The 20682-nt window shown below is 44.7% G+C and overlaps 1 protein-coding gene across 1 annotated transcript in view; it reads left to right on the top strand.

Moving 5' to 3' along the window:
- The window catches only part of rod (kinetochore component rough deal), a 471351-nt gene that overhangs the window by 54695 nt on the left and 395974 nt on the right, over window positions 1–20682 (top strand). Inside the window, exon 11 of the mRNA XM_080276726.1 lies at window positions 17109–17315. Coding sequence (XP_080132852.1) covers window positions 17109–17315 — 207 coding nt within the window. The remainder of the gene's footprint in view (window positions 1–17108; window positions 17316–20682) is intronic.

Here is a 20682-nt window from a genome sequence, read left to right as displayed (position 1 = left end):
CGTATCTTGGAAAGCTTACCAGTTGCTGATTAGTATGGTTGGGTTGATAGGCAGAGGGCAGTGCAGCTTGCTACTAGTCTCAAGAGTGCCACAGTGGAAATGCAGGACCAGATGTCAGTAGAGGAGAGGAAAAGCTATCAGTCCTTAATAGAAGTACCAGAGCACAGATACAGGACCATGTACCAGACTGTGGTTTACAGAGCAAGATTCCGGATGCACGTACAGGATCGAGGCAAATGATCTGGAGAGTATGGCATACAAGGCGTACCCTGGAGCAGCACCTAACCTGTTGGCTATTCTTCTGAGGGACCAGTTCATCAGTGTTCTTGACATTGCTGAGTTGAAAGTGCAAGTGAAGCAGGTACAACACAGAAGCATGCAAGTAGCACTAGCCAGGGCACTAGAGTTTGAGTCCTACATCAGGTCCAGTACGTCCACTTTTTAGGCAGGTTGTAGTGGAGGATTCAAGGCAAGAAAGGGTCAGGTATGTGAAGTGAAAAAATTTAAAGGAAGTTGCTGGTACTGTACTGTGAAAAGCCAGGACATAGGAAATATTACTGCCATAAGTGGAATGGGAACAGGAGAAAAGCAGGGGAGGTTGCTGGTTCTGTGGGAAGCTGGGACACAAGAAGGACCATTGCTCCAAATGGAAGGAGCAAGAACAGAGCAGTGCAAGGAAATCTACAGTTGTAACCAAAGTGTGTTGGACATGAGATGAGGTGGGACATCTCAGTTCTGAGTGTCCCCAAAAGAAAAAGGCGGATAAGAAGAAGGCTGCAGAGGACCAGAAAGAAGCAGAAAACTATTGGAGGCTGGCGTTAAGGGGCAACCACCAGCAGGCTTTTCCCAAGTAGTCACATGACCGAGAAAATTCAAGTGATCTGCAATTGACAGTGTGCAAGTAGATGGAAGAATAGACAACAAGAAGCACTCCCTGGTGATTGATTCAGCCTCAGAGCAGACTTTTGTGAGGCCTTATTTGTTACATCATCGGTATCTGCCTGAGTCATCAGAACAATTGTGTGGCGTTACTGGGCACCACACAGAACTGAGGGGACCATTTGGATGTCCGGACTAAAGTGGCAGGGCAAGAGGCCATGCTTCCAGTCTGTGTAGCCAGGATGGAGGATCCTTGTCTTCTTGGTCTAGACTATTTGATGTCCATGGGATGTGAGCTGGACTTCTGCTCCATGAAGCTGACGGTCCGAGGAAAGTCAGTTCCTGTCACGGCAGTGAGACGCATCAGTTCTGGTGGTGAGGTGAGGGCACTCCTCACTACAGTGATACCCCCAAGATCAGAACTATTGCTCTAGTGCAAGGTGAGTGACTCTTTTTGACACCTGTCTAGGGGTAGTGGAGCCTGATGGAGGATGGAGGATGAAGGCTGGAGTGATGGTGAGGAGGATTTTGGTGGAAACAGGTGCAAGTGAAGTGCTGGTTGTGGTGGCCAATTTCTCCCGTGACCCACAGAAGATCAATTCGGGAGTGAATGTGGGACCGAGTAGCATCAGAGGAAGGTCTGTAAAAGGAATGTAGTCAAAGAAGATGGGTATCTGCCAGACCACTTACAAGACTTATTTTCAGGGAGTTGCCAATGCCTGGATGACTCACAAATGCTGAAGTTGAGGCAGCTGATGATGAAGTTTGGTGATGTCTTTTCCACCAGAGACGTAGACCTGAGGTGCACTGATCTGGTGGAGCATTGTATAGACACCGGGGATCACGCGGAGGATGGCGCCAGCCCAGTGGCAAGAAATGGAAAAGGTGATGGAGAATCTCCAAAGTCAAGGAGTGAAAGAAAAGTCCAGCAGTCCATGAGGGGCATCAGCACTGGTTCTGGTAAATAAGAAGGTTGGTTCAGTAAGGTGCTGTGCGGATTATCAAGCCCTGAATGAAGTTACAGTGAATGTTGCATACCCCTTGCCAAGGATTGGTGACACCCTGGATGCACTGTCTGGTGCCAAGTGGTTCTCCACTCAAGATATGAATGCAGGATATCATCAGGTCAAGCTTGTAGAGAAGGACAGGGAGAAAACAACCTTTTCATATGTGTGGGGTTTATGGCAGTTTAAAGTGATGCCATTTGGCCTATTCAATGCCCCAGCTACATTTGAGCGTTTCATGGTTCATTTACTGGAAGGCCTGCACTGGTAGACAGCTCTCATCTGTCTGGATGATGTAATTGTGTTTGGACAGACTTTCGACAAGGAATTATAGAGGCTGTCAGAGTTGTTCAACTGGGTCCGAGAGGCGCATCTCAAGCTGAACCCCAAGAAGTGCTACTTTTTCAGAAGGAAGTGAAGTACCTAGGACACACTATAGGCAAGGATGGCATCTGTACTGATCCAGAGAAGGTGGCACCTGTAGAAATCTGGCCTGTTCCAACTTGTGTGAAGGAGCTACGGAGTTTCCTGGGTTTGTGTATCTACTACTGGCGTTTAGTCAAGGATTTTGCATCTCTACACATGTTGTTGGGGAAGAGGCAGAAGTTTACATGGATTGCAGTGACTCAGAAGGCCATTGATGAACTCAAAGATGTGTTGGCAAACACTCCAGTATTGCCGTACTCAGATCAGAGTCAGCCATTTATCCTGGACTTTTTATTTTTCATTTTTTATGTGAGTAAGAAGGAACCAAAGGCAACAAGCCCGCAGAAACTGTTCCTTCCAGGAGAAAAACAAAATACACGAGAGAGCCAAATTCAAGATCCAATCATTTCGAGATGCCTGGACACACTGCGTTTGAAAGACTGGAGATCATAGGTAGCAGGAAATACAGACAGAGGGAGACAGTTCCAGAGTTGACCTGTTGCATAAATGAAGGACTGGGAGTAACAGTTAACTCATGCATTAGAGCGATGGACAGAAAGTTTGCTACTAGACGGGTGCTACGCACCCGTCGTAGAGGTGGAGGAATGCTTGCAGACAGTTCAGAGGAGCAGTGACCATTGAAGTAGCGATAGAAAAGAGATAAAGATGCAACAGTGCGGCGAAGAGACAGAGGTTGAAGGGAGTCAGTAAGAAGAGGAGAGTTAATGAGACGAAAAGCCTTAGACTCCAACCAATAGAGAAGAGCTGTATGTGGGGAGCCACTCCATACATAAGAGTTGTATTCCACACAGGGGCGGATAAAACCCGTGTATAGAGTCAACAGTTGTGGGGGTAAAGAAGGAACGGAGTCGGCTTAACACACCCAATCTCTTGGAAGCAGATTTTACAAGAGATGTAATATGATTTTTCCAAGATAAGTCCCGAGTAAATGAAACCCCAAGCACGTTCATGGATGATGCAGGATTAAGCTTAATATCATTAAACATTAGTAGGTATACCTGTGGAAGATTTTTACGGGTTGATAGGTGCAAAAACTGAGTCTTTGATGCATTAAAAACAACAAGATTATTTTTACCCCAGTCAGAGATACAAGCCAAGTCAGACATTAGGTGTGCCATAGCCTCATCCCTTGTTTGTTGAAGTAACTGCTGAGATGCATGTTGCGGGAATCGAATGGAAAGGTGAAGAGTGGAGCCATCAGCGTATGAGTGGATAGGGTTAGATGTACAGCGTAGAAGGTCATTGATGAATAAAAGGAAGAGAGCTGGTGATACGACAGAGCCCTGAGGAACACCACTGTTAATAGATCTAGGAGAAGAATGATGGCCGTCTACAACAGCGGCTATAGAACGACCAGAAGATAGAGATGAAGGCGCAGATAGAAGGATAGAGACCATAAGAGGGCAGTTTGGAAATTAAAGATTTATGCCAGACTCGATTGAAAGCCTTTGAGATGTCAAGTGCAATGGCAAAGCTTTCGCCAAAGTCCCGAAAGGAGGATGCCCAAGAGTCTGAAAGGTAGGTGAGAAGATCGCCTGTGGAGCATCCCTGATGGAACCCATATTGACGATCAGAAAGAAGGTTGTGACAGGAAAGATGCTTTAAAATTTTTCTATTAAGAATAGACTCGAAAACTTTTTGAGATACAGGATGTTAAAGCAATTGGATGATACTTAGAGGGTTGAGAATGGTCACCCTTCTTTGGGACTGGCTGAATGAGAGCAAACTTGCAGCAGGAAGGAAAGGTACAAGTTGATAGACAAAGGCGAAAGAGTTTACCTAGGCAGGGTGTAAGCACAGAAGCACAGTTCTTGAGAACAACAGGAGGGACTCCATCAGGCCCATATACCTTATTAGTATTGAGGCCAGTGATGGCAGAAAATACATCAGCTGAAGAAATTTTAATGTCAGCCATGAGGAAGTCAGAGGGGGGAAGTGATGGAGGAAGAGCACCGGAATCGTCTAAGGTGGAATTGGAGGAGAAAGTCTGAGCGAAGAAATCTGCTTTATCAGTAGAAGAAATAGCTACAGAGCCATCAGTGTAGAATAGAGGAGGGAAGGATGATGAGGTAAAGTTGTTAGAAAGGTTTTTGGCAAGGTGCCAGAAGGAGTGGGAAGAATTCGAGTTAGAGAGTTGAGAGCATTTAGTACGGATGCAATTATTTTTAGTAGAGTGAAGAACAGATTTAGCACGATTCCGGTTAGAAACATATAAAAGATGTGTTCGCTCCGGTACATTTTATAGGCCCTCTTCTTGTTGTGGACAGTGTTAGAACAAGCTTGATTAAACCAAGGCATCATGCATTAGTCAAAGGATATGAGAAAGGAATGTATGTTTCCATGCCTGAGAGAATAACCTCTGTAATGTGCAAGGCACACCCAGATGGCATCCGGCCTTGGAAGCAATAATCATTCCAGGGAAAATCAAAGAAGTACTGCCTGAGGGCCTCCCAATCCGCAGCTCCAAAGTGCCACAGATGACGTTTCTTTGGAGGGTCCGCAGGCCATACCAGAGCGATAGAACAGGTTAAGGTGATAAGGTTGTGATCGGTGGAGCCCAACGGAGAGAAAAGATTAACAGTGTAAGCAGAAGGATTAGTGCTAAGGAAAAGGTCAAGTATGTTGGAGCTCAACAGTGTAAGCAGAAGGATTAGTGCTAAGGAAAAGGTCAAGTATGTTGGAGCTCTCTCCAAGGCGGGCAGGGATACGGGTAGGATGCTGTACAAGCTGCTCTAGGTCATTAAGGATAGAAAAGGTGTAGGCTTGTTCACCAGGTGGATCAGTGAAAGGAAAGGAGAGCCAAAGGTGGTGGTGAACATTGAAATCCCCTAGAATGGAGATTTCAGAAAAAGGGGAAATGAATAGACTGTGTTCCATCATAGGAGTAAGATGGTCAAAGAATTTTTGATAGTCAGTATAATTAGGAGATGAGTAAACAGCACAGATAAAATTTAGTCAGAGAATGACAGGAAAGCTGACACCAGAGTGTAGAGAATTCAGAAGAATCAGGGGCGTACCTAGAGATTTGATGGCCTGGGGGGCTAGGTTCTTTGTGGGGGCCTTCCCTCCTGGAGGGGGGCCCCCGCAAAGAACCTAGCCCCCCTCATTCTCAAAACTTATCTAATATCTCAGCTGGGATTGTGAGATGATATATATATATATATATATATATATATATATTAATAATAATAAATTAGCTTATAAATTTTTAGGACTTTTGGGGGCCCGGGGGTCAGTTTCAAACAGGCCCCCCCCCCCCGTACGCCACTGAGAAGAATCGAGTTCAGGAACACGAGAGCAAGATAAGTTGTTGCATATGTATACACAACAGCCACCTTTGGTTTTCAAATGAGTATAGAGAAAGTAGGAGGTTCCAGAAAAGGGTCTGCTGTCAGTTGTCTCAGACAGCTGAGTCTCAGAAAAAGAAGGTGAGGTTTAGAGAAGGAGAGGTGGTGCTCAACAGAGCAAAAGTTAGAGGAAAAGCCATGAATGTTGCAGAAATGAAGTAGAAAAGAATGAGACAGTGGTTCCATGCATCTTGAGTCGTCACCGAGAGAGGGGCAGAAGGTGCGGGCATTTATGGTCCCCCCTCCCTGGGGACTCTGAGGCTATATTATTCGATGCCTCTTTTTTTTTTTTTTTTTTTTTTTTTTTTTTTTTTTTTTTGAAAAGGAAGTGTGATGTGTACTGTACATGTAGTTTGGTGTTGATAGATAGAGAAGCTTGTATTGGAGAACTTGCTGGCCTACTCTCTGTGTTACTGAAACACTGAAAAAGTTCAGCAAAGGGGGATGGTCGGGACCTAGTCCCGAGGGCTGATGAAACGGGAGCTTCAGCTCTCCCTGTCATCAGCTTTCCATCCTCCTTGGGAGTACTGCCCTGCTCCACCTTGGGAGTACTGCCCTGCTCGACTGGTGCTACAGTCTACTTCTGACATGCTAGCAACCATGGTATTAGTGGAGTCCTGTCGCTGGAGTATGTGGTGGTGTATTATAGGAAGAAGCTCAGCCAACCGGGGCAAAACTACTGTGTGACCTGTAAAGAGCGCTTGTCAGTGATGAAGAGCCTTGATTTCTTCCATCCCTGTTTGTATGGGTCCTGCTTCATCATCAGGACAGCATACAGCACTGAAGTGGCTGAAAAGGCATTAAAGAATCTGGAAGGACAAGCAGCACGATGGCTTGGGAAGCTGGACCAGCACAACTGTGAGGTGCAGCACCGTCCTGAGTGGGTACATTGCAGTGCTGACAGCCTGAGTCGTTGACCTTGTGATCCGGAGTGCCAGCAGAGTAGTACAAAAGAAGATCATAGTGAGAAATGCAGCCATACTGCAGTGACAGGGCCAGCATCAGATGAAGAAGATCTAAAGAGGATGCAGATTTACAATCAATGCTAGAGTGGCTGCAGCGGAATACAGTCCCACCATCTTGGGAAGAGGTTTCCAGGTTCAGCCCTCTGACTAAGAGCTACTGGAGTCAGTGGGACCTTCTTCGTTTGAACAACGGACTACTGGAGTGTCAGTGTGAGAAACCCGATGGCCTCAGCAAGTACCTGTATTGATAACTGATGGTTCCAAAGAAAATGAGGTCTGGGATCTTGGGTGAGTCTCATAACCAGATCACTAGTGGGCACCTGCGAGTGAAGAAACCTGTAAGCCGGCTGCGACAGAGGTTCTTCTGGACTGGCATGTGTCAGGATGTTGAAGAGTAGTGTTGGGCTTGTGATGTATGTTTCATCAAGAAGGGACCCAAGAAAAATGGTTGCACCCCTCTCTAGCTGTACCGAGTGGATGCACTGATGGAAAGAGTTGCAGTGGATGTTGTTGCACCTCTGCCACTCACTGAAAGAGGAAAATTGTGTGTGTGTGTTGCCATGAACTACTTCACAAAGTGGACAGAAACCTATGCCATCCCCAATCAAGAGGTTGCGATTGTTGCTCAGGTATTGGTTGACCAGTTTTTCAGTCGTTTTGGGATGCCCCAAGAGCCACATTCGGACTAGGGTAGAAACTTCAAGTCTGCTGTGTTCCATGAGTGCTGCAAGTTACCAGGGATCAAGATGACTAGGACGACCCCACTAAGGCCACAGTCAAATGGGATGGTGGAAAAATTCAACTGGACCCTGGGACAGGAACTGGCCAAGTAATGCATAGAGGGACAAATGGAATGGGACCAGAAATTGCCTGCATTGCTGATGGCATACTGGTCTGCATCCCATGACTCTACTGGCTACACCCCTGCAAAACTCATGCTGGGCCATGAGTTATGTTTACCCATTGCATTGTTAATGCGGAGACCACCTTGTGAGGAGCTGCCCACAGACGCCTCCAGCCATGTGAAGCATCTTCAGGAAAGGCCGGATGAGGTACATCATCAAGTGCGAAGAGCCCTTAAGTTTTAAGGAGAGGTGATGAGGTGCAAGTATAATGCCAAGGCAAGTGAGGTGAGCTTCAAGGATGGTGACAGTAGTTGGTTATACAATCCTCAGTGGAAGAAGGATCAGTCACCAAAGCTGCAGAGCCCATGGGACAGGCATTACACTGCATTGGACAGCCTGTCAGATGTAACATATTGGATTCAGGGAAGCAGGAAGTTTCGCTCATAAGTGGTACACGTGAATCATCTGTGGCAATACCATGGGCCAGAACAGTACAGCTGGGACGTCTCTGAGGAATCGTGCTCACCCCCAGCTGAGGATGTTAAGGAGGATCAAGGAGTTGAAGTACAAGAGGATGGTGACAGTTTTCCTTGGGAAGGAGTGCATCAGGAAGAGGTCCAAGACATCTCAGGAGGAGTGGACTGTATGGAGGAACAGGGACGTCGTAGGAAGTAGCGTAGGAGAAGACCTGATAACTCGAAGGATTATTTTATGTATAATTAAATGTTTAGTTTGGATTAAGGGGTGTGTGTGTGTATACAGTACATTGTGTTGTTTTGTTAGGACAACAAAGGACTAGTGAGAGGGTAGTGTTGAGAAGCGAGGTTTTTTAGTTAGGTAGTGCTAGGGTGTTCCCAATGATTCTCGAATTCTCTTCCATTAAGTGTCAGAGTTGTCAGTTAGCCTGCCTTTTTTGAGCAAGTTATTTTGTAAGTTGTACATTACTTTTTGTGCTCTTTATAATGTTTTATTTTTGTGATTGCTAATTTATGTAATTTTATCTCTGTGCTAAATAATTTAGAGGTGTTTTTTTTTTTTTTTTTTTTTTTTTTTTTTTTTTTTAATGCGAGGAAGAAGGAACCAAAGGCCATGAGTCCGCAGTAACAGTTCCCTCCAAGAGAAAAACAAAATACAATAGAGAGCCAAATTCAAGATCCGATCATTTTGAGATGCCTGGACACACTGCGTTTGAAAGACTGGAGATCATAGGCAGGAGGAAATACAGACAGAGGGAGACAGTTCCAGAGCTGACCTGTTGCATGAATGAAAGACTGGGAGTAACGGTTAACTCTTGCATTAGAGAGTTGGACAGAAAAGGGATGAGAGTTTGCTGCCAGACGGGTGCTACGCGCCCGTCGTAGAGGTGGAGGAATGCAAGCAGACAGTTCAGAGGAGCAGTGACCATTAAAGTAGCGATAGAAAAGAGATAAAGATGCAACAGTGCGGCGAAGAGACAGAGGTTGAAGGGAGTCAGTAAGAGGAGGAGAGTTAATGAGACGAAAAGCCTTTGACTCCACCCTATTGAGAAGAGCTGTATGTGGGGAGCCTCCCCACACATGAGAGTTGTACTCCACACAAGGGCGGATAAAACCCCTGTATAGAGTCAACAATTGTGCAGGGGTAAAGAAAGAGCGGAGTCGGCTTAGCACACCCAATCTCTTGGAAGCAGATTTTACAAGAGATGTAATATGATCTTTCCAAGATAAGTCCCGAGTAAATGAAACCCCAAGCATGTTCAAGGATGATGCAGGATTAATCTGAATATTATTAAACATTAGTGGGTATACCTGTGGAAGATTTTGTCGGGTTGATAGGTGTAAGAACTGAGTCTTAGAAGCATTAAAGACAACCATATTATTTTTACCCCAGTCAGAGATACAAGCCAAGTCAGACATTAGGTGTGCCATAGCCTCATCCCTTGTTTCTTGAAGTAACTGTTGAGATGGGCGTTGCGGGAACCGAATGGAAAGGTGAAGGGTGGAGTCATCAGCGTATGAGTGGATAGGGTTAGATGTACAGCTTAGAAGATCATTGATGAATAAAAGGAAGAGAGTTGGTGATAGGACAGAGCCCTGAGGAACACCACTGTTGATAGATCTAGGAGAAGAACGATGGCCATCTACGACAGCAGCTATAGAACGACCAGAAAGGAAGCTAGCGATGAAGGTACAGATAGAAGGATAGAAACCGTAGGAGGGCAGTTTGGAAATTAAAGATTTATGCCAGACTCGATCGAAAGCCTTTGAGATGTCAAGTGCAATGGCAAAGCTTTCGCCAAAGTCCCGAAAGGAGGATGACCAGGAGTCTGAAAGGTAGGTGAGAAGATCGCCAGTGGAGCGTCCCTGACGGAACTCATACTGACGATCGGAAAGAAGGTTGTGATAGGAAAGATGCCTTAAAATTTTTTTATTAAGAATTGACTTGAAAACTTTTGAAATACAGGACGTTAAAGCAATTGGACGATAGTTGGAGGGTTGGGAGTGGTCACCCTTCTTTGGGACTGGCTGAATGAGAGCAAACTTCCAGCCAGAAGGAAAGGTACAAGTTGACAGACAAAGGCGAAATAGTTTGCCTGGGCAGGGTGTAAGCACAGAAGCACAGTCTTTGAGAACAACAGGAGGGACCCCATCAGGCCCATATGCCTTGTTAGTACTGAGGCCAGTGATGGCAGAAAATACATCAACTGAAGAAATTTTAATGTCAGCCATGAGGAAGTCAGAGGGGGGAAGTGATGGAGGAACAGCACCGGAATCGCCTAAGGTGGAATTGGAGGAGAAAGTCTGTGCGAAGAGATCTGCTTTATCAGTAGAAGAAATAGCTACAGAACCATCAGAGTAGAAAAGAGGAGGGAAGGATGATGAGGTAAAGTTGTTAGAAAGTTTTTTGGCAAGGTGCCAGAAGGAGCGGGAAGAATTCGAGTTGGAGAGTTGAGAGCATTTAGTATGGATGAAATTATTTTTAGTAGAGCGAAGAACAGACTTAGCACGATTCCGGGCAGAAACGTAAAGATTAAGTGATTCAGGGGTGGGTTGGCTCCGGTACCTTTTGTAGGCCTTCTCCTTGTTGCGGACAGCATTAGAACAAGCGTGATTAAACCAAGGCTTTCTTGCGTTAGTCAAAGGATATGAGAAAGGAATGTATGCTTCCATGCCGGAGAGAATAACCTCCGTAATGCGCAAGGCACACTCAGATGGCTCACGGCCATGGAAGCAATAATCATTCCAGGGAAAATCAAAGAAGTACTGCCTGAGGGCCTCCCAGTCCGCAGCTCCAAAATGCCAGAGACGACGTTTCCCTGGAGGGTCCGCAGGCCGTACTGGAGCGATAGGACAGGTTAAGGTAATGAGGTTGTGATCGGAGGAGCCCAACGGAGAGAAAAGATTAACAGAGTAAGCAGAAGGATTAGTTGTGAAGAAGAGGTCAAGTATGTTGGAGCTCTCTCCAAGGCGGTCAGGGATACGGGTAGGGTGCTGTACAAGCTGCTCTAGGTCATTAAGGATAGAAAAGATGTAGGCTTGTTCACCAGGTGGATCCGTGAAAGGAGAGGAGAGCCAAAGGTGGTGGTGAACATTGAAATCTCCAAGAATGGAGATTTCAGAGAAAGGAGAAATGGACAGAATGTGTTCCATCGTAGAAGTAAGATAGTCGAAGAATTTTTGATAGTCAGTAGAATTAGGGGATAAGTAAACAGCACAGATATATTTAGTCAGAGAATGACAGGAAAGCCGAAGCCAGAGAGTGGAGAATTCAGAAGAATCAAGTTCAGGAACACGAGAGCAAGATAAGTCGTTGCGTATGTATACACAACAGCCACCTTTGGCTTTGAAATGAGAATAGAGAAAGTAGGAGGATACAGAAAAGGGTTTGCTGTCAGTTGCCTCAGACAGCTGAGTCTCCGTTAGAAAAAGAAGGTGAGGTTTAGAGGAGGAGAGGTGGTGCTCAACAGAGCGAAAGTTAGATGAAAGGCCGCGAATGTTGCAGAAATGAAGAAGAAGAGAGTCAGACAGTGGTTCCAGGCACCTCGAGTCGTCACCGGGAGAGGGGCAGATGGCGGGGGCATTTATGGTCCCCCCCCCCTGGGGACTCCGAGGCTGGGTGAATTGACGCCATTTTGGTAAATTTTGAATAGGAAGTGTAGTGTGTACTGTGCATGTAGTTTGGTGAAGATAGAAGAGAAATTTGTACTGGAGAGCATGCTGGCCTACTCTCTGTGTAACTGAGACACTGAAAAAGTTCAGCAAAGGGGGATGGTCAGGAACTAGTCCTGAGGGCTGATGAAACGGGAGCTCCAGCACTCCCTGTCATCAGCTTTCCATCCACCTCGGGAGTACTGCCTCCAAGTTCTGTCTCCAAGTTCTTAACTGTTGTATCTGTTGCTCCCTCAAGAATGCACGAGAACTTTGGAGAAGTAGTAGATCACACTAGAATATAGGAAGTTTATATACAATAAGGATGGGGAAGAGACTAGAGCAGCTTTAGTTAGCTTTCAGTTCAGCTTGAATGTAATTCAGTGTCAGTTCAGTGCAGTGAAGATTGTATAGCTCCGATACTTGTGAAAACAATGAAGTGTAGTTGGCAAGCATTAAGTGTAACTGCAGTTAGTGAAGACTGTATATCTCCAGTACTTGTGAAAACAGTGAGGTGTAGTTGGCAAGCATTAAGTTAAATTATTTGGAAAATAAGGACAGTGAACTTAACCCCTAAAGTACTAATAGGATCGATTGATCATTTTCCAGAATTTCACTTGATGCCTAATAGGATCGATAAAGGAGCCTTTGTAAAAAACTGCAGACACTAGGCTTCAGCCCGATTGTGACATATATTGATGCAAATCAATGAGAACTAAGTCCTGTGTAGGGAGGGGGGAGGATCCGGGCCCCTACCCATGGTGGTGGGGATGATTCCCCCACCGCCCTCTTGCCACCTACCTCTACCCCAAACCTTTTGTTCCCTCTCCCCCTCCCCTGCTTGTGACTGGACTCACAGCTCCTCCTACCAACTCTATAAAGCTGATTTTTCCATGCCATACTCCCTCCACCTTCATCCCTCATTCACCCCTCTCCACTCCTTCATACTCCCTCCACCTCCAGCTACTTTCTTGCTGTGGACATGTGGTAAACACTTGACATATGAGAATGATATATACATTTTCTGGTGTGTAAAATCAAGATTTTTCATTCTGTAATACCAAAATTAATGTTGGTGTAATTTTATTTTCTCCCCCTATATGCAAAGGTTGCCAGTGTCAGTATCTGACAATCTTTGACAGGCTGTGGCTCAGTAACCAGTTGGTCTAGAATGCTCTGGTTTGTGGCATAAGGTGTGTAAATTCAAGCTCTAAACCTTGGGCATAACACTTTTTGCTTCTGTAAGAGTTGAAAAATCGACTCCATATACTGTGCAGGTTTTCAGGGAAGTTCGTGTGATTGTATTGCGTATCCTTGGGGTTAAGAATCCAGTGTTTATTTAGTATGCTGCTCTGTGTTGTTGTACACTGAAAGGCTGCCTCTAGGAAGTCCAACTCACTGGGCAACATTTTCGTATGCCGAACTACTGCTGTTGGAGCATGTGTCAGTGTGGGACCCGTGCATAACAATACTATCTATGTATCTATAGTCCAACACCCTAATCCTGCAAAGGGTGGCCGCAGACAAAACGCCTCCAAGTCGCTCTGTCACCTACCATTTGACTACCCTCCCCCCAACTCACCCCCCCTCCTTCATATACCTTTCAACTCCATCCCTCCACCTCATCCTTGGTCTACCTCTCCCTCTCCCTCCCTCCACCTCACCTACATACACCCTCTTAGTCATTCTTTTATTCTCCATTCTCTTCACATGTCCAAACCATTTCAGTGTATTTCTCCTAATCTTCTCAACCACATCCACATCCACCCCACAGCGTTCCTTCACTTCTTCATTCGTCAACCTGTCCCTCCACGTCACTCCACATGCTCCTCTCAAGTAACTCATTTCCACTGCTCTCACTCTTGACTTGTTCCCCTCTTGCAAGGTCCATGCCTCACTTCCATACGTCAGGGTAGGGATCATAGTACTATCATGCAGAGACTTCTTAACTTCCATACTCACCTCCCTATTTCTCATCATTGCTTTCAGTGTACCAACAACCTTCCGTCCCTGCTGTTCCCTTTCACGCACTTCATCCCCCAAAGTTCCATCCTTACTCATCACACTACCCAAGTACTTGAATGCACTCACATTCTCCATATCCTCACCATCCAACCTCACTGCACACACTGTGACTTCATTCCTCTCAAACACCATAACTTTACTTTTGTTTACATTAACTTTCAGATTCCTCTTCCTACACACTGTCCCAAATCCATTCACCAAACCTTGCAACTCCCATTCATCTTCACTCAACAGCACTGTATCATCAGCAAACAGCAACACCGGAATCTTCCAAATCTCATCCTCATTCATTAGAGCCACCCCCACATCGACTGCCCTACCCTGCACCTCCTTTACAACCCCAACCATGTATATATTAAACAGCCATGGAGACATCACACAACCCTGTTTCAGTCCCACATTGAGATCAAAGAACTCACTCAGCTCACCATCCACTCGCATCGTAGCCCTAGCTCCCTTGTACATACTCTTCACAGCACTCAGCAGTTTCCCCACAACTCCATATATTCTTAATACCTTCCACATACCTTGCCAATCTATTCTGTCATAAGCTTTCTCCAAGTCCATGAAGGCAGCATACACTTTCCCTCCCTTCTCTAGATACTTCTCCACTAAACATCTTAGAACAAAATATCTGATCTACACACCCTTTTCCCTTCATGAATCCCCCTTCTTCTTCTCCAACTAGCTCCTCTGTCATATGCCTAACCCTATCAATGAGTATTCTACCATATATTTTACCAGTCACACCAAGAAGGCAAATACCTCTATGGTTACCACATACTTCTCTCTCTCCTTTTCCTTTGTATAAAGGAACAATTATACCTGATTTCCAGTCCTCTGGAACCCTTCCCTCTTCCCAAGCCAATCTACACAACTTCCATATCCACTCCACAACAATCTCACCCCCATACCTAAGCATTTCACCACACACTCCATCAATTCCTGGGGCCTTTCCCAACTTAATCTTCTTCATCGCTTCCACTACTTCCGTCCTACTGATCTCTTCCTCCCTCCTCTCATCTCTTCTTCTCCCAGCCATTCCTTAACCACTTATACTCGCACTGCTCTCACTCTCTACATTCAACAAATTCTCAGAGTGCTCCTTCCATCTCCTCAATTTCTCTCTCTTCTCCACCAACAATCTATTCTTCCTGTCTTTCACTCCCCTACTATTTCCCCTTTCACACTGCCTTACTTTCTTTACCTCCTTCCAAAACAGTTTCTTACTCTCCCTCCATTTCACACTCAGATTCCTCCCAAACTCTTCATCCACTTTCTTTTTACTCTCCTTCACCAGTCTCTTAACCTCCCTTCTCCTGCTCACATATACTGTACCTCTCTCTCTTCTCTCTGTCATCTTCTCCCCTACCTCTACTCGTTAACCATTCACCATATGCCTTCTTCTTTTGTTCCACAGCTCGTTTCACCTTATCATTCCACCATGCTGTCCCTTGCACACCCTTGCATCTCCTCCTCACTCCACAAACCGCCTCACACACTGCGCCTATCTCTTCCGTGAATATCTTACATTCATCTTCCACCCCTTCCATCTGCTCCAGCTCCTACCTTCCCAGTCTTTCTTCCACTATGCTCTTATACTCTATCATTTTCTCACTATCTTGCAATTTCTCCACTCTTCTCACAGGAGTTGCTTCCTCCTGTCTTCCCCTTCGTCTCCTCAACCACTTTCTTTGCAGCTCTACCTTGGCCATCACCAAGTGATGCTCCGAGACTCCATTCCCCCACCCTAATACAGTAATAATAATCTCAGTTAATGTAGAATTACAGCATTTAAATACTGAATGTGCTGTTTCATAAGTGAACACGTTTGAAGATCTCTTTTGTAATACTGATTACTGTAATTTATAATAAGGTTTGGGAGATTTAAAAGGAATACTCTTCTGTAGCTAAATATTGTACATTGTTAACTCTTATCCTTCAGGTTACAAGTTTATTCGTGATGCCAAAGGGGTTCTAAACCAAGGCTATTCAGTTATATTCGTAGGGCTGGATTATGAAACTCAAACTTATACAAAGGCCATACATTTATTTTACTTCCATTTTTTTCCTCTTTCTAAACACTTATATACAGAAATATATGAAAAATTCGCTTATTATTTGGTTTAACATTTTCTGTTAAGCTCATAAATAGAAAAAAGAACCTCTTTGTTTTATGCTTGTTAATTTGTTTAATTTCACTCTTTCTGTTAATTTGTTTAATTTCATTCTTCTGAGTGTCAAAGGGCCAATGAAAACAATTTGGCCCGAGGACAGACAGTTGAATAGCCCTGTTCTAGACACTCTGAGTCACGATCCAATTTGCAACCAAGGCTGTGTCATAATTTGATGAGTGCACTAGTAAATTATATCTCAGGTGGCCTGTGGCTTCTCATCTGTGTCAGTTGAGTGCATTAAGCACCATATTAGTCATCCATCTCTCCTCTTAGAAACAATACAAGATCTCAACATTATCTGATTCTTCACCTGCCAGCCTGCAGCGGCATCACCTCCACCCCTGTCCAGCCTCCCCACCCCCTCCCCCAAGTTCATAAGGAAGGGGCTTAGTGTTAGTGCCATTCGGTGTGAATTTGACATGACAGTCTCTCCCCTGTTGAACCATAATTCTTTAGTGTTGAAGGAGGGTTATAATTTGGAGAACGTACCACTCTCTCTCCCCTTTCGTATGATGCCTTTCCTGGAGGGTATAGTGTATGGTAGGGATGTATGTACCAGTAAATAGTTTGTGATGGTGATATTAGAAAATATTGTGTATAAGTGACGTTTAAGTAACGTACAAAAGTGACATGCGGTGTTGGTGTGTGATAGTGACGTAATTCACGACAGTGTGATGATGACGTGTACAGTACTCCCATGTTATCAGTGGCATTTTTTGCAGTGGTTTTGAGTATAGAAGGATTACTTTCATTCGGGGATTATTTTTTAATTGTTTCCAAGGCAGGCACTAGCAACAGCATCTCGTCAACTTGCCAGTCATTTGCTTTCAGCTCTTCCCATTTCCATCTGTACAACTCACTCACACAAGTATAGAATATTCTTAGTGCCTGTGCAAAAGTACTGCAGTTACATTAACCCTTGCGGCCTTAGGACATTTGATTCATTCATGCTTAGTACCACCAAACAAGTTTATTCAGGTTAGGTAAGATTTCTTGAACTGGAGGTGTTAGATATAGCCTTATTTAATCCTTTAATTACTTGAAGTCTCATCCAGGTTGAATAAAAATCATCTGGCAGTAACAAGAATGTCACCATAATGAAGAGTTAATGCACTTATATGTCAAAGTGTGGCCCTCTGTACATTTAGCTATATAATGGGGCCCATATATACCTGAAGGTGAAGATCAATGTGTGAGATAATGTCACACTGTATTTTGTTTCATTCTTATGTATCTATTGCCATGTTTAAATTACCTTTAGGTATGCACTAACTCCTTTAACATGGAATCAGGTGCGAGTGGAGTGCATGGTGGAGTGTCTACGTGTGGCCCCGGTACCATGGAGCGAAGGGACCCAGGCAATCTGTAATCTGGGACTCTCTCTCAAAACGAGCCTCAGTGACAAGCTGGAAAACCAGAGACGTCTGGTGAGCCTCAAGTTCGTCCTACGACGATACTCTATTAGTCTCAACACCATTGAAAATCCTCTTAATGCAGAGGTCAGTTTTATTGTATATTGTACACTTTTTGTTTAATTACTTTTGCAGTTTTCCATGAATTACAGTATACCTCTTGCCTACACTGATGACTTGCCCCCCTTTAAAAGGGTCCCTTTATAACAGGTTTGATTTAATGCACAAAAACTCCCATTAACAATACGCAGTGGTTAACTATTGCTGATTCGGAAAGTTATAATTTCAGGGGGAAAGTGTACTGTGATTAGATTTTCTCCTTGACCCATTTTCACCCTTCTAACAATAATTTGAAGTAGCTTACTGATGCCTTTCGTACAGAATGTGTACAGTACTTTCAGTGATAAATAGCAGCAAACTGATCACCTCTGACTAAAGTGATTATCTCCTTTAAACATGGCTAAAATGAAAAGATGGTCACTCACATGGACAATGGCACTGTGGTGGCAGAAATTATGTGGCCATGGGCTGTGTGTTAGAAAAATGGTGAGCGATTTTGTTTCAAGTTTGTGTTAGCTACTCTAGTTTGTCTGGCTGAACAGACCCATCAACCATAAGCAATCAGCTCCCTTCCTATGGCAGACAGCACCATGCTAGTGTCAGAACAGGGTCCTTCCACGTGATGGCTGCAGGGAAAATGAAGTACATAGTCCCAAGTGCATGAGCTGTATACAAGAGATGTATAAGTAGTCGTTTCAGCTCAGTCTAGGAAAATTTGGTTGAGTTGCCTGCCTGTGTGTGTTGTGCAAGGCCAGCTACCGGGCCTGAGCCTAACATCACTCTCATGGTATTACCTCGTGAGATGATGATAACCACCCACTTACCACATTACAGTACTGTAATCACTTGGTTATCACACACTTGGTTATAGCAGTTTTCATTAACACTGCTAGATGAAAATCTGCACTCCTGCTGTCATCATGCTTTTCATGGCTAAAAAACTTTGTTATCGTGCACCTGAGCTGATTTCTGCTAACAGTGATAGTGCAAAATCTGTGTGTTCTTTTGGCTTTGAGGGATTCAAGGATCAGGCCATACTCAGGGAGCTAATCCCAGGTGGTGGAGACCACTTACTTCCCACTCCCTAACCTCAGTAACCGATCTCAGGTCCCTATATGGTATGTGTTTCTTCCTTATTGTATGGTGCCCTTTTCTTCATTTTTTATTAACCTAATCATGCCTGTATGTGTTTCTGGTACCACAACAGTTTGTTTGTATTTAATGGGTATAAGCTGTTGTAAAAGGGAAAATTTGGGTTTACAAGTGGGGTGCCTGGTACCAGTTAGGGCAAAACCCTTAGGTTTTGTACTTTTGTTGTCACGCACTAAGCGAGGTACTAATTATGCATGATAACCAAGGGATCACTGTACTCTGTTTCAAGTAGTGTTAATGGTAAATGAGTCCACAAGAGGCACAGCAGTATTATATCAAGTGGTGTGGTGCAGGGGTTCAGGGGCAACTGGACGACAGGACAACTAGGCGACAGCCGCCTAGGTGACAATAAGACTGGGCGACAGTCACCTGGTCGACAGGACAACTAGGCGACAACCGCCTGGGTGACAATAAGACTGGGCGACAGTCACCTGGTCGACAGGACTTCTGGGTGACAGTCAACTGATCAACATGGTAACTGGGTGACAATCAACTGGGCTACATGATAACTAGGCAACGATCAACTGGCAACAGGATAACTAGTCAACAATCAACTGGCAACAGGATAACTAGGCAGCAGTAAACTGGGCGACTGCCAATTAGATGTGACAGTGCGTGTGGATGGTGAACTGAGTGAATTTTTCTCTTTGAAGGTTGGGTTGAAACAGGGATGTGTCATATCTCCATGGTTGTTCAATCTGTACATGGATGGGGTAATAAAAGAGGTACAAGGTAGGGTAGTGGATGTTGGATTGGCCCTGGTGAGAGAGGATAGTGTTTGGAAACTCCCTGTACTGTTGTTTGCAGATGATACTGTGTTGTTGAGTGAAGACGAAGGAGAGCTGCAAGGCTTGGTGGATGAGTTTGGGAGAGTGTGTAAGAAACGGAATCTAAAGGTGAATGTAGGGAAAAGTAAAGGGATGCTCTTTGAGACAGGTGAAGTCAGTGAATGTACAGCGAGGTTGGATGGTGAGGAATTGGAAGATGTGAGTATGTTTAAGTACTTGGGTAGTGTGATGAGTAAGGATGGAGGTTTTGAGGGTGAAGTGCTTGAAAGGGTACAGAGGAATTGGAAGATGTGCGTACGTTTAAGTACTTGGGTAATGTGATGAGTAAGGGTGGAGGTTTGGAGGGTGAAGTGCTTGAAAGGGTACAGCAGGGAAGAAAGGTTGCTGGTCCTTGAAAGCAGTGATAAGAAGCATGGAAGTGAAAAAGTTACTACATGACAGTATTGTGATACCAACTCTAATGTATGGAAGTGAAGCTTGGATGTTGCTGGAAGGACACAAGTCAAGAGTGAGAGCAGTGGAAATGAGTTATTTAAGAGGAGGCTGTGGAGTCACATGGAGAGACAGGCTGACAAATGAGGACATAAAGGAGCATTGTGGTGTGGATGTGGATGTGATAGGAAATATTAGAAGGAATACACTGAGGTGGTTTGGCCATGTGAAGAGGATGGAGGGTGAAAGACTGATGAAGAGAGTGTATGTGAGTGAGGTGGAGGGGGAAAGAGGGAGGGGGAGGCCGAGGATGAGATGGAGGGATGGGGTGGAGAGGTATATGAGAGAAGGGGGTGTGATTTGGGAGTGGGGCAGTGAAATGGAGGGGGACAGGGCGACGTGGAGGCGATTTGTTTGTGGCCACCCCGAACGGGATTGAGGCATCTGGCAATAGATAGATACATAGAATTTTACTACACACTATGAATAATAGGTCAGGTTGAAGTTAAAAACATATAATGCTGGTATTATATATTAATTTTGTGAGGAGGAGATGCAAGGGTGTGCAAGGGACAACATGGTGGAATGATGAGGTGAAACGAGCTGTAGAACAAAAGAAGAAGGCATACAGTGAATGGTTAGCGAGTAGAACTAGGGGAAAAGATGAGAGAGAGAAGAGAGAGGTATATGTGAGCAGGAGAAGGGAGGTTAAGAGACTGGTGAAGGAGAGTAAGAAGAAAGTGGATGAAGAGTTTGAGAGGAATCTGAGTGTGAAATGGAGGAAGAGTAAGAAATTGTTTTGGAAAGAGGTAAAGAAAGAAAGGCAGTGTGAAAGGGAAAATAGTAGGGGAGTGAAAGGTAGGAATAATAGATTGTTGGTGGAGAAGAGAGAGAAATTGAGAATTTGTTGAATGTAGAGAGTGAGAGCAGTGCGAGTATAAGTGGTTGGGGAATGGCTGGGAGAAAAAGAGATGAGAGGAGGGAGGAAGAGATCAGTAGGGCGGAAGTAGTGGAAGCGATGA

Source organism: Coenobita brevimanus, chromosome 66 (assembly GCF_032717465.1).
Source record: "Coenobita brevimanus isolate Jiangsu-jjx chromosome 66, ASM3271746v2, whole genome shotgun sequence".
Classification (NCBI taxonomy): domain Eukaryota; kingdom Metazoa; phylum Arthropoda; class Malacostraca; order Decapoda; family Coenobitidae; genus Coenobita; species Coenobita brevimanus.
This window is presented reverse-complemented; position numbering and strand designations above follow the sequence as displayed.